Consider the following 14,360-nt stretch of genomic DNA (forward strand, 5'->3'; position numbering starts at 1 on the left):
CATACATTTACATTTATTGTCAAAAGTCAATGTACCCACAAACTCCAAATCCTCAATGTTTGAACCAAAAGAAATATTTGAATAAAAAATAAATACAAACTTTTGCAGAGGAGCTAACATAAAGCAGGGTGCTGAATTGTCTTGGCAGCCCTCCAGAATTGCTCTGCAGATTCATTGCTGGGAGCAACTAATGAGTAAAATACAATAGAGCATTGAACAAATGCTGTATTCACCCACTTCCTTGAAAACAATGTTGAACAACATTGGAAAGGGAATGTTTGTTTGACTGAGCGGGGGAGGAGGGCGTATGATAAAGCATCCAGGAATACAACCAACCCAAGTTGGCACCTTGCACTCAATGCACTTCCAACCAAAGCTATCAGGAAGGATTGGAAAGTCTGTCTCCAGCAGTACTGCATCCAGCACTGAGCTTCTGGAGCAATCTTTGATGATGCATTGCTAATTAGTCTTGCCGAAGTTATTGTCTTCTGGAAAAACCTTCACTCGCTCAGAAAGGACAAAGATTCGATAGATCAGTCTTCACGTCAATAACACGTAAGATACTCAACAGAGTTTTGTGTACACGGGAGGAATAGGTCTGACCAAGTCATGGGTGGACCTGGGATGGGAATGACCTACATGAAATGAGTTCACCACGTAAAGTGAAAGATATATTGGAGGCTTTAGGAGATTTTGCCATCATGCTCTAAGTGCGACAGAAACTAGGAAGGGAGGTTAGGACATGCTGAATGTAGTTGGACGGTGAAGGTGAGAAGCTGAAGAGCTGGGTCTTGGGTCAAACTGTGCTACAGAAACATCAAACAAGTACTCAGTTACATAGCCCCCACCCCAATTATTGTTCAAATTACTCTCCCACTCCAATTCTCATTTCAGATCAGAAAATACCGAACAAAAAAAATCTAGAGACTTCTACAAAGGCCAGTCTTCGAAGACGAACACAACAAAAATCAAGTTGTAGCATTTCTTTCTGATACCAGATGATACTACAAAACATCAATGTAGTTTCTTCCTGATTCCTCAGTTAATTAGTGACATTTTCTCCCCAGTATATTTTCTCCAGTTGCAGGAATACGAGATGCATAGTCTCTCAATGATCCTCAAAGTACATCTTTGGGATGATAACCAGGGATACAGCTGCAGCTCACAACAACTGCAGATGGACAACTCTTTCAAACTGGTCCGAATAATTGGGAATAGTTGGTCAAAATATTGCAGTGGTTCCAGTGTTGGACTTTCAACATGAACTGTAATCCCAATCTGTACCACCAGAACATCAGATCTCCCTCATTAAAATAGGTCAATGACTTCAAAGCCCCAGCCCTTTCTCACTCACTTGGTAAAGTATTGCTGGGGTCAGAGATGTGAATTCTAGCTTCTTCTGGTGTGTGAGCTGATCACCCCCAATTCAATCAGATTAGTCAGTTCTTTACCGGGCTGTTCTATAGAGAACATGGCACTTAGCCAAGAGTTCCATTTACAAGAAGGAGGATTTGCAGGACTAACGTGGAAACAGCTACAGAGTCCTGATTAGAGATCTTCTGGGCTACGTACTCTTCCTATCAAGTCAATAATATCAAAGAAAAATGAGCAGAGTGAAAGAATCCTGTCTAGGTTTTTAATGGCCTTCCAACATGATGAGGCTGCTTATTTCCTACCTTGAGCCCCATCAAGATCTCCCGGCCTTGGAGGGAGCTTGCAATCCAATCTAGGTACAGTGTCAAATGGAATTGTGTCTCTTTGCTTCTTACAGATTATAACTGAAACTTGATCTGTGCAATGTGGCATGTATCTCAGATCCTTGTTAGGTTTCATACAGAGGTGATGCTGAGGTCTTCTGACAGCGACAGGCCTGAGTCACGATCTCTTGCTGACTTCTCTGGGTTGTAAAGGCAATGCATTTCCTTGCTGAGACCTGCCATCTTCTGCCTGGGACCGTCCTCCTCATTTGAGTCCCGTGGTACCTGGGCACCATCTGTATCAATGCCCAGTCCATCATAAGCATAATTGATATTTCCGCAAGGGAAACTCTGCGCTTTGAGAAGCAACTGGCCTCCAACTTCTAGAGCCAGGCCGTGGCTGCCTGGGGAAGGGGATTCCCGGGAGCTTGGTGGGGAACTGCTGTTGCAATCTAAGCCCGAGTCCTCCCTCTCAGCGGCATTCAGGGGCTTCTCTCCCACCTCGGAGGGCACTGAAGCTCTCTGGTAACTCTCGGAGACCCAGGATCCATAAGTGGGGTTCCACAAGGTTTTGGTCTGGTTCCTCAACCTCTGCTCCTGTTGAGGTTTTACTTCAGAGGAGTGAGCCGCCCCGGCTTCATAGTAAAGCCAGTGGCCGCTGGTGGGGGCTGTCTGATAGCCATTCTCCACCTTGGTGCCAAAGCTTTCTCCCTTTGGCAACTCCTGAATGTTTTGGAGTTTCGACCCGGATTGCAGGAACTCCGCCATCTGACTGGCAGTGTGAGGGCGAGTGGCAGCGAGAGTCGAGCTGACCCTCAGCAGTGGGGTCACACCACCAGAGCTGTCAGGTCGCATCACCGTATTCCCTTCGTCCTCTGCCGTTGGGCCATACTCAACAGGGAGGAGCGTGTTGACAATGTCTGGATCCTGAAAATGAACAAACAAGGCAATTAGACCGTAATGTGGATTTTCAGTTACAGAGTACAACAGCAAAGAGCTAACGTTGAACTTGTATAAGACACTCGACTTGAGTATTAGAAACATAGAACCATAGAATTAGGAGAAGAAGTAGGCCATTCAGCCCTTTGAGTCTGCTCTGCCATTCGAGATGACCACAGCTGATTGTCCAAGTCAACACCCTGTTTCTGCTTTCTCCCCACAGCCTTCATTACGTTAACATAGAGTCTGTCTAAAGCTCTTCTGTGGACCTGCAAAATAGCCTGTCTTCTGACTCTACAACTTGCCTGTTGGTCAGACATCTCACTGTGCCTTGACTGACACTCAGGCCTTCATTAAGACATCATGATCAGTACAGTCAGGTCATTGTGTCACTTGAAGCAATCCCTTGCTAGATGGCAGCCCCTTCCCCCACTAAAAGACCCTCATGTTTCAGGTTTTGGGCCTTGTTTTACACGTGCTCTTCGAAACCATCAGCCTTTGTTTTCATAGAATCCCTACAGTGCGGAAGCAGGCCATTTATCCCAGTGAGTTCACACCGACCGTTCAAACAGCATCCCACCCAAACCCATACCCCGCACTCCATCTCGGTAATCCAGCATTTCCCATGGCTAACCCACCTAGCCTGCAGATTCTTGAACACTATGGGCAATTTTGCATGGCCAATTCATCTAACCTGCACATCTTTGGACTGTGGGAGGAAACCAGAGTACCTGGAGGGTACCTATGCAGACATGGGGAAAACGTGCAAACTCCACACAGTCAGTCGCCTGAGGCTGGAATTGAACCCAGGTCCCTGGCGCTGTCAGGCAGCAGTGCTAACCAATGAGCCACCATTTTGTGCCACCATTTTGTCTTTGAACCAATGGTTCCTTAGTTGTTCCTCTGCCTGCCATGCTCCCCCCACAAATGTGTTTCTCCATTTAAGGCCACAGTGCTGGAATCCACAGTTACCTTACTGTTAAACAAAAATTCAGTTTCTTTCTACGAAGAAAGCTCAATCAAACAAGTTCAATGATCACTGTCTGCTTGATTCCTAAACATCCTTTAATTGACCCAAAGATTAGCTGTTTAATCAAAGAAACTAGCTTGGAATCTTATCATTACAACAGAGGAAAATCAAGAGCGGCTTTAAAAATTAATCTTATTCCACCTGTGTCCCACTAATTCTACCTCCTATGTCTCTATGAAGAACTTGTATAACTCCATACTTGTGTGCAGTAGTTAATTCTTTCCAATATGGTGGAGAAATCAGGCCGGTATTCTGGTCGGTGCTGCCAACACTGGGTCATAATGCGATATCTAAAGGAAAAGAATTCAATAAATTCACCCAATGCGCATTTGCCATCTTTTTAACAAAATTATTGTGAAAGGAAGAACTTGAATTTATATAGCACCATTCATGATCTATAGCCATCCCAAAATCCCTCTAAAGGGCTTATGAAATAGTCGTGGTTGTAAACAGAGAAACACAATGGCCCAATTGTGCACAACACCGTTCCACAAACAGTCACAAGATAATGATCCAATAGTTTGCCTTCAAGATGTTGGTTGGGTGATAAACAATTGTCAGATTTCTGGGGAGTCTTACCTGTTTTTCTCCGAAGGGCACTCAGACATCTTTTACACTCACCTGAGGGTTAGCGTCTCACCAGAAGGACAGCTCCTCAGATGCTGCATTAATCCTACAGCACTGAATTGGAGTTTTGGTTTGGATTTTGTGCACAAGTCCCACCTATCTTTTACCATCATCCGTGAAGTGAATCTTGCCACAGCGCCAAGGCTAACACTATGTGAAGTAGGCCTTCCCATTTTTCATCCTTCCTCTCCTGAAATTTCTATGCTATACCTATTTCTACTGTGGGGTTAAAGCCATATAGCTCCGGTATCTGTTTAAGATAAATTGAAGTATTTTTTTTATTTACAGTTTATTGTAAATAAATAAATAAATAAAATTTTTTACAATTAATATTTGAAATTTTAACACAGCTGAGAGGTTTTTCAATACATGAAAGCCCCAACGTTGCTATGGAGAAAATTGCTGAGGATGGAGTTGTACTCAATAATAAACTGGTGGGTTTGGTCTTAAAAATATAAGAGGGAGGAAGGCTAAACTGGAGACTGCAGATAGCCAGTGTACTGTGTTTCATCAAATAGCTCAAATCTGTATAGTTAGAGGGGAGAAGAGGGAGTTTGGGAGAATTGGATAGGGCCAAGTAATCATTTGAGAGAAACGTCCACAATGGAAGAGATACCAAGGTGATTCTGTGTCTGGTGGGTCATGGTTTGTGACTGTCAGTAATATCTTTACTGGAGTCAGGGAGTCACATTGCTAGGGATATGCCAAAGATGTGTATGATAATCTGTGTAGCCAGACCCAGACCGTAAAGTATTTTGTATATTTTAAAGCCTACCAGAGTGAAAAAGACAGTAAAAGAGATTAAAATGGATTAAGTCCACTTACTGGGTTGAATTTAAGTTGAAGCTTACCTTCTGTTTAATAAGAATTAATAAGAATCATTACCTTACTTATTCAGTGTAACTATTTAATCATTCTTGCTTATGTTTAGTGTTGCTCAAGATTGGACCATAAAGATTGTTGTGGTGATTTATTCTAATCCTGGAATCCTGCCACAAATCTTCTTACCCCTGCTTTTTCTGTGTATTATTCTGTAAATGCCTGTGGCCAACAAGCTAGATCCTCACAAAAAGCTGGTTTTCCAGTATTCCCAAAAGTCATTATAACATATAGCATGTTTTATATTTGTTTTCAAGTCTTGCTGCTACACCAAGGTCACCATTTTACATCTGTGAATCCCAGCAGTGAATGTATTCAGTCTCCTCAACAGTGGAGAGCATCATAACTCAACTCCTCCCCTTGCCGGGTGTCCGTGAGTCCACTATTTCACGGAAGATGATCAGAAAGGGTGAAATACCATGCTGATATCCCCTGCCTGATGTTGAGGCCAAGTCTTGCAGCTCTGGTGTCACTCCAGTTAAGTTAAAGGTGCTCTGCCCATGAACACAACCAGCACTATGTTGGAACACTAGAAATGGGGCTTCCACTTATCTGTATTTTTACACAGACTGCAGCATGTGAGAGTTGGATGCTTCTTTTCTGACATTACAATGGTGACTATATTTCAAAAAGTACTTTAATGGCTGTAACGTATCTTGAAATGTCTTGAAGTTGTGAAAGGTGTTACAGAAAAGCAACTCGCTACTACCTGCATTTAGCAATCATTGATCCTGTGGTGTTACAGTTCACTCAGAGTATTCTGTGCTGTTGTGGCAACAGGTATTTTTATGTGCAAGTTATGGTTTGCAGTAGTAGATAATAACTGTAGATCTGTCACTATCATGGATCTTAGTCTGGGTTGTGTCCTTGGGGGTTAGGATCGATAGAGCCTGTGGGAAGTATCGCTGTTGGTAAACTTGACCTTTTATTGAGCAACATTTCCTAGGATTGGCACAAGACTTCACATAGAATCACGTGGATTCCGTTGCCATGTGATCTTATATTGATCTTATAATGTATTTACATTTTTAACATTAATGCTTTACACCTCAGGAGAGACTCCAAATTTGTTGGCTGATCAACAAACTCTCCCAGTTTTATCTCCTGCTATTGGCATATGTTGGTAGGATTTGCAAATTGAATCTCAACCTGTTGGACTGTGTTATGAACACACCTTCCTTGGCTGGCAAGTACTGGGGTTGAATTGAAATGTAAAGTTTCTGGATGAGAGACAGGAACGCCATCCACCGTGCCAGAAAATCTTCACTGAAACTGATTCATCAATTTTATTGGCCTCTATTCAGCAAGGTTGTTGATCCTGTTTAATAGTGTGACTGACCTTTATCTAGCAATATGGCTAATCCAATTTGAGCCTTATGTTCTGATTCTGATTCAGTGATATTAAAGATTAAACACTTGTTGGTGTTGTTACATCTAACTAGTCAAATTCATACTGACCTGAGATCAGACATACTTACACAGGCCCAGGGCAGTTCTTGGGTGGGTCCATTCTTCCACCACTCGTTACAAACTCCAAGACTTCCTGATTGCTTTTGCAGGGGTATGGCATGTATCCAAGTGACAGAATTTCCCACAGCAACACACCAAATGACCTGGAGTAACGTTTGAAAGAATGAAAGAACTTGGTGTTTACGTTCTTGTCCTGGGAAGGTCCCAGAGCACTTTGCTACCAATGAAAATTTACTGCTGAGATGGGGAGTAAAGCAGCAAACAAGTTGTGTTCAGAAATTTGTGTTCCAGAAACCAACAATGTTCCAAAAACAGCAATGTGATATTGACCACATCATTTAGTTTTGGTGTTGGTTGAGCGTTAAGTATTGATCAGGCTCTCTGGGAACTATGTCTCAGACTGTTGCAGCTAAATGTCGGGATAAGGCTTCTTCCACAGGCTTGAGCATTCAAACACACGAACAAAGAATAAGAGTAGGCCACTCTGCCTTTTGAGTTAACATTTCGGGTACAGTGACCCTTCCTCAGAACTCCGAGTTCTGAGGAAGGGTCACCGGACCCGAAACGTTAACTCTGTTTATTCCTCCACAGATGCTGCCAGACCTGCTGAGCTTTTCCAGCAACTTTGTTTTTGTTCCTAATTTACAGCATCCACAGTTCTTTTGGTTTTTATTCACTCTGTCTTTTGAGCCTGCCCTGCTATTCAATAAGATCATGGTTGATCTGATTTTAACCTCAACTCTACATTCCTGCACATCCCCGATAATCTTTCACCCCCTTGGTCATCAAGAGTCCATCTACCATCTTAACAATATTTGAATATTCTGCTTCCTCTTCCTTTGGAAGATGGGAATTCCAAAGACTCATAACCCTGTAAGAGAACTTTTTTTGTCTCATCTCTGTTTTAAATGAGCGAACCCTCATTTTTAAAGTAAAACCCCTAGATTTAGATTCTCCCACAAGAGGAAACATCCTTTCCACATCCACTCGATCAAGCCCCCTCAGGATCTTATATGTTTCAATTAAGTTACCTCTGACTCTTCTGAACTCCAGAGGAGACAGCCTGTCTAATCTTTCCTCATAAGGAAATCCAATCATTCCAGGTATTTGTCTCTTCATGGATTTTACACTCTCTTGGTTCTCTAGGGTGTTGGGTGTTTGAACTCACTCTTGGCGGCTACACTCCTGCCTAGATTGAATGCCTTGCATCTTTAGCTTGTGCTTAATTCAGATTACGGCTCACTCGCTTTCAGTAATACTGTAAACTCTTTACTAACGGTATCATATAGATGAGGCTGAAGACAGCTCTCTGGTACAGTGTTTCTCTTCTGGTTCTCCTTGCATCTCAACCACATCTTTCTTTTTGCTGCTCTCTGACAGGGAAATCATTAACTCTTTGAGTGATAAACAGGCACCAGCTCAGGTTGGAATTTAATGCCCTCCCCCAAGGTCAATTCAGGTGGTGGGTTGATGGGCATTTAATTGGGCAGGAGGGTGGCAAGTAGGTTCCCTGGGGCTTTCCCACCTCTGCTCCAATTAAGTGTGCGATAGAGAAGGTCATGAGCCAATTGAAGCTCACAAATGGCCCAGCCAGCGACGCCTAAATCCCATGAGTGACACTGAAGACCCAATTTACCGTGAGCCTGTTGTGTTACAATAGTCTGTCATATTACCATGTGTCTGTCTTGGAGGTGAAAATTCCTTCAAGGAAAGCTTCTGGAGGCATCCACTTGACTGGCAGCATGGCACGTCCACCTTTTCTGTAGTAGCTTGCCCTGAATTCAAGAACACATTGGATCAAGAAATAACAGCCACACCTATAAATGCAGCCAAGCTTCTGAAGATAACATCTTTCCATACTATCAATAAGTTGCTTTTGTATAATTCCTTGTGACACTGTAATCCGTCACAAGATTCTTCCAGGGTTGCTATTAAACAACATTTGGCACAAATGTGGGAGAAACAATCTGGCAACTTGGAGACGGTGGTGGGGCCAGTGGAGTTGACCTATCTGAGGGCAGTGTGCATATAGACCCAGACTGTACTGTGTTCTTGGATGATGTCAAGGTGGTGCAGCGTGTTTGTGAGAAACAGAGAGGCCTAGGATAGGTCTTTGGGAAGCTCCAGGCTTGAGTGGGATCAGAATGAGAGGCTGCTGACAGAGGAGAGGTGTTGGTGGGACAACCATGTTAAAAGTTGACAGAGGTACACGATAACTCAATCTGCAACTTGTGCCCCACGTGAAGTGGGGCTTATTGGCCATGTTGAGACAAAGACAAAGGTTACAATGATCTGGTGCCCAGAAACAGGGTGGCACACTGCAACGTACAAGCATTTGAACAGGTCTGGTGATCAACTGGAAAGCTGCAGAGCTCACTTCAGCTCAGCTCGAATACATCAATTATTGATGGCATACCTATAAATATCTCGAGCCATCCCGAAATCTCCAATTTTGGCTGCTCGCCTGGGTCCACTGCAGGTTAGTAAACAGTTTCTTGCTGCAATATCCCTAAAAACAAGCAAACACAGAAACAGTATTAAATACCACTGTCACTGAGCATACGTATAGCTGCAGTATAATTCATCAGCATTGACCACAAAGGACAGGACTGATTTTAAAAAAAGACATACATCCATTTTTCTTCTTTCTAAGATAAAGTTCTAAAGCTGAAATTCATGACAAACCTGTGAATAAAATGGTTGTCTTCCAGGTATTTGCAGCCACAAGCTATATCCTTGGCCATGTTCAGAAGGTCCAGCATTGTCAATGTCGATACCTGTGTCTGAAATACAGTAACACGCAGAGCTGGTGTGAGATAGTCCATTCAGGATGGTCCAAACATGGGGAGCATTTAAAGGAACATTCCTAGCAATTTCAGATCAGTAAGTGAACCACTTTGAATAAATAAGCAGCAACTCTAGTCACTAGGTAATAGATCAGATATTGCTAAATGGATGCACGAAGGCAAAGTTTGTGGCTTTGCAATCATCACGACTGGGATGTCAGAAAATCAGTCTGGTTCCTTATGTCCTTGCCCTGATGTCCCCTTTTAGCAACAAGACGGCTCAGTGGTTAGCACTGCTGACACTGTTTTTGTTTCTAATTTCCAGCATCTGCAGTGTTTTGGGTTTTTATTTTGTTTTAGTGGAGACGTTCCCCATGGTTTGGCTTCCCATAGAACACATCACAAAAAGTCTCAAGAGGAACTACAGGAGGGTAGAAAAGACTTTCAGCCATTTTACAGAATCGATTATAGTTGTCAGGACTGAACAAGTTCGAGCTAGCTCTTCCTTAGTACAGTGGAGACTGAGGCAGGTCTCTTACAAGGAATATAACAAGCGTTCGCCTTTGTGCTTACAGCTTTGGGCCTGTTTTCACGAAGGAAAGTCTTCATGTCTCCTCCAGTCATGAGCTCCAAGAGGATAAACCGAGGCAAGGCTTGCAAACTCACACCGATACATCGGACAATGTTCTGATGGTTAAACTTGCTGTTTGAAACAGAAGGAGGGGATGGTAAAACAAAGTTAAAATACAAAATATTCTGAACAACAAAGAAACATCAACTTATCAACAGCAATCAGCAAAATATTTAACCTCATTGGAATCTTGGAATAATGGGGAAAATATTCCACCCTGAGGTTGTGTGTTTGACTGCAAACATTTTGTCACCCTGCTAGGTAACATCGTCAGTGCACCTCTGGTGAAGCATTGGGTGTTTTGTCCCACTTGTTATTTATATGCCTTGGTTTGCTGGGGTGGTTGGCATAACTTCCGGTTCTGTTTTTCAGTGGTTTGTATATAGAGTCCAGTTCAATGTGTTTGTTGATGGAATTCCAGTCTCTGATACGTCTCTGATGTACATTGGGGTGACTAGTGTGTCTGACTATGTTGTGTCCTCTTGTGTGGTCTGTTGTGGCGATAATAGTGGGTTGTTCTTTTTGGGTATTCCTTCCTTTTAAAAACTTCATATAGGTGCTCCTGTTCTGCTTTGTGCAGTTCCAGGTTACTGCAGTGTGTTGTGGCTTATTTGAATAATGTCCTGATGCAGCTCCATTTATGGGTGTTGGAGTGGAGCACTTATACGGAGTGGGGAGGAGAACAGGAGCACTGATACAGAGTTTTTAAAAAGGAATGGATACCCAAAAAGCACAATCCACCATTACCTCCGTGATAGACCGCAACAGAAAGACACAACATGGCCAGACACACTAGTCAGCCCACCGTACATCAGAGACGACCACAAGACTACTCAGACCCCTAGGTATCAGGGTAGCCCATAAACCAACACCCACCCTGCGACAGCTACTGATGAACGTAAAGGATCCCATTCCCACAACCAAAAAAACTAACGTAATACACAAAATACCATGCAAGGACTGTGAGTAACATCACATAGGCCAAAATGGAAGAAAACTGACAATAAGGAAACACGACCACCAACTAGCCACCAAGAGACAATACCAGTTCTCACTGGTCTCAATACACACGGAAAAAGAAGGAGACGAATTCAACTGGGACAACACATCCATAATAGCACAAGCCAAACAGAGGCACGCCAGGGAATTCCTGGAGGCCTGGCATTCCAACCCGAACTCCATCAACAAACACATTGAACTGGACCCGATATACAAATCACAGAAAAACAGAACCAGAAGTAATGCCAACCACCCCAGCAAACTGAGGCATATAAATAACAGGCGGGACAGAACACTAACGCTTCACCGGAGGCGCACTGACGATGTTACCTCGCAGGGTGACAAAACATCTACACTCAAACACGCCGGCTTGGTGAGCATGTCTACAACCTCATCCACAAACTGAGCTACAAATCTTCTCAAAAACTTTAAATATTCCACCTACAGTCGACTTCTCATCTCAATTAACTGTTCTATTTTTGGATAGATTACTTCTGTGTAAAATGTAGACAAGTTTCTTAAACAATACTATTTAACAAATTTCTGGCTATAAGGGTTTTGACTGGGAAGAGGGTTGGTTCCCTTACAATGCAAGTGGGAGAGATTAGGAAGCTTTTACACAGAGCTGCAGGGAAGGGAGAAAAGAGTTGGACTATAATTGGATAACTACTTGAAGGAGCCAGCACTGGCAAAATGGGCCAGATGGCCTCATTTTTGAAAAGTAAAGTCTATTATTGTACTTCTTCTGGAATTTTGAGTTTAGGAAATTGAACTGTAAGTTAGCTTTGCAGGAAGGTGCATTTTACCTCCTTCAAAAAATATACAGATACTCCAAATACAAGATGCCAAAAATGTCAAAAATGGAAATCTTATGCGTAAGATCATAAGACACAGGATTAGAAATTAGGCCATTCAGCCCATCGAGTCTGCTCCACCATTCAATTATGGCTGATAAGTTTTTCAACCCCATTCTCCTGCTTTCTCCCCGTATCCCTTGATCCCCTTGACAATCAGAACCTATCTATCTCCGTCTTAAATATACTCAATGACCTGGCCTCCACAGCCCTCTGTGGCAGTGAGTTCCATAGATTCACCACTCTCTGGCTGAAGAAGTTTCTCCTTATCTCCGTTATAAAAGATCTTCCCTTTACTCTAAGGCTGTGCCCTCGGGTCCTAGTCTCTCCTACCAATGGAAACATCTTCCCAACATTCACTCTGTCCAGGCCATTCACTATTCTGTAAGTTTCAATTAGATCCCCCCTCATCCTTCTAAACTCCATCGACTATAGACCCATAGACCTCAAACCTTTCTCATATGTTAAGCTTTTCATTCCTGGGACCATTATCGTGAACCTCCTCTGAACCCATTCCAGGGCCAGCACATCTCTCCTGAGATATGGTGCCCAAAACTGCCCACAATACTTCAAATGTGGCCTGACCAGAGCCTTATAGATCCTCTAATTCTGTGTCTTATGGAGCACACTGCCACAGAAGTACATCTCTGCCAAAGTTGCATTTGCCTTCCTAACTATTGACTCAATCTGCAAGTTTACCTTGACAGAATCCTGGACTAGGACTCCCAATTGCAGGGAGGGAGCCAGACAAAATAATCCTCCTGCCTTTAGCCCTCATCAGCATTTCTTAACTGTACTCGTGTAATATAACAGAAGGAACAGGATGGTGGATATGCCTGAAATGCAGGTCATGATAAAGCTGTGCCTCACTGAATGCTTGGTTTTACTTGTTGTCTTCACATGTCGTAGATTGATATTCAGAAATGCTACTCGGTAATCAACTATTTCAAAGCTCTTGCTCGGCATTTGTTAGTTTTCTACGTTGGCATTTAAAACTCCACAGTGATATTATTCATAGGTAAAGACTACCAGCCCAGAATGTTGATTATGAGCAGGACTGCCATGAAATCTGCGACATTTAAAATGAGGAATTTCTTTTAATGCCAATCCTTACAAAGATCATAAATTTGAATACATTGATGAATTATCCTCCAGTAGACTGGATGATTTTTCTTTTCCTTCAATCCAACTGTTCTAAGCAAATTAGCAGGGACTGGGTTATATTCTAACCAAGGGATTTCTGTTCATTTTGATCTTTCATCTGTAGAAGTGATGATGGTTGGAACCATTTTATCAGACGTTTGCCGACGGCTTGACTTGGTCCTAACAGTCTTATGAATGGGGTCCACAACTCATAATAAAGGACATAAGTAAGGCTTGTTAAGGTCAAAGGCTCAAAATGATGCCCAAAAGGCAAGTAAGAACAGCAGTAAAAATGACCTAAATCAAGTTAGAAAATAAAATTAGGAATTGGGAGGAGTTAGAGCTCAGTAGCTTGAAAGAGAAGAAGTTTAAGAAGTAAGCTTATTATGTAAAACCTGGAAGGTACATCCAATAAGGATACACTGTCAATGTGACTAGATGTGACCCTAGGTTAGAGAAGAGGCAAAAGGACTGTAGGCTTGATTGTCCAACCAACTCCCCTTGAACTTACTCATGACTGATATTTCTGATCTGTTACAGTAATCCATCAAAGTATTGAGAAGTGACTGTTAAGGCATCAGAACACAGGAGAGAGGAATTTTCACTATTACCTGATAATCAAAGCCTCCATCAGGAAATCCATTTCATCTTGTTCAGAGCAGATTTCTGGAAGAGTCTGTAAAAAGTAGCAAACTGATATGAATACTGATATGAAGGTCTGTAGCAGTGTTTAAGAGATTGCTGGTCAGACTGTCATGTTTGAGGCGGGAATTGTTAGTTGGAAGGTTTCCCAATGTCACAATGTTACTTCCTAAGTGGCAATGCCTGGCAACCGTGATGGGGTTGAGCCATGGTTCTGCCGCTTTCCACAGTTGCATGAAGGTATAACTGGTGGTAGGGTGGAATTAGATGTGGTGTTCTGTCTGTCTACCTCATCTCTGGACTGAAGGCCTAACGTTGTCACAACCTTGGTGAGCAAACATTGAGAAAAACGTTTGTGAAGGAAGTGTCAATATGGCTGAATCGTGACCTACAACCACTTACCATCATAAGCTGTGCTGGCTATTACGTTGCTGCCTCTTTCTAGGCTTGTTCAGTCTGCAGGAAAATGCAGTAAACTCCCAACCCATTGCTCTTTTCTGAAAGTGGTTGCACTTTGTCAACTGAAGATGCTGTCGGATGACAGCACAGCTCTGCAAATGTGCACAGCAGCCCAGCACTGGTGCAGTGTACCATACTCAGACCTCGATGCTACAGTCCTTTGCACTGCCCCTTGCCTTATAAGCTCAACACAGGAGGATAGGC

The 14,360-nt window shown here is 42.9% G+C and overlaps 1 protein-coding gene across 1 annotated transcript; it reads right to left on the bottom strand.

The window, feature by feature from the left end:
- Positions 1–1,358: 1,358 nt before the first annotated feature.
- LOC109937153 (ALK tyrosine kinase receptor-like) lies at positions 1,359–13,731 on the bottom strand (the record flags this gene model as incomplete). The annotated part of the gene is made up of 8 exons (XM_048592856.1): positions 1,359–2,624; positions 3,866–3,956; positions 6,651–6,785; positions 8,316–8,417; positions 9,059–9,151; positions 9,328–9,425; positions 10,002–10,131; positions 13,667–13,731. Coding segments are annotated over 8 exons (1,509 nt in total), but the record flags the coding sequence as incomplete, so codon positions are not given.
- Between the last annotated feature and the right edge of the window lie 629 nt (positions 13,732–14,360).

The sequence above is a fragment of the Rhincodon typus genome, unplaced genomic scaffold, assembly GCF_021869965.1.
Source record: "Rhincodon typus isolate 14 unplaced genomic scaffold, sRhiTyp1.1 hic_rhity00001930, whole genome shotgun sequence".
NCBI lineage: Eukaryota > Metazoa > Chordata > Chondrichthyes > Orectolobiformes > Rhincodontidae > Rhincodon > Rhincodon typus.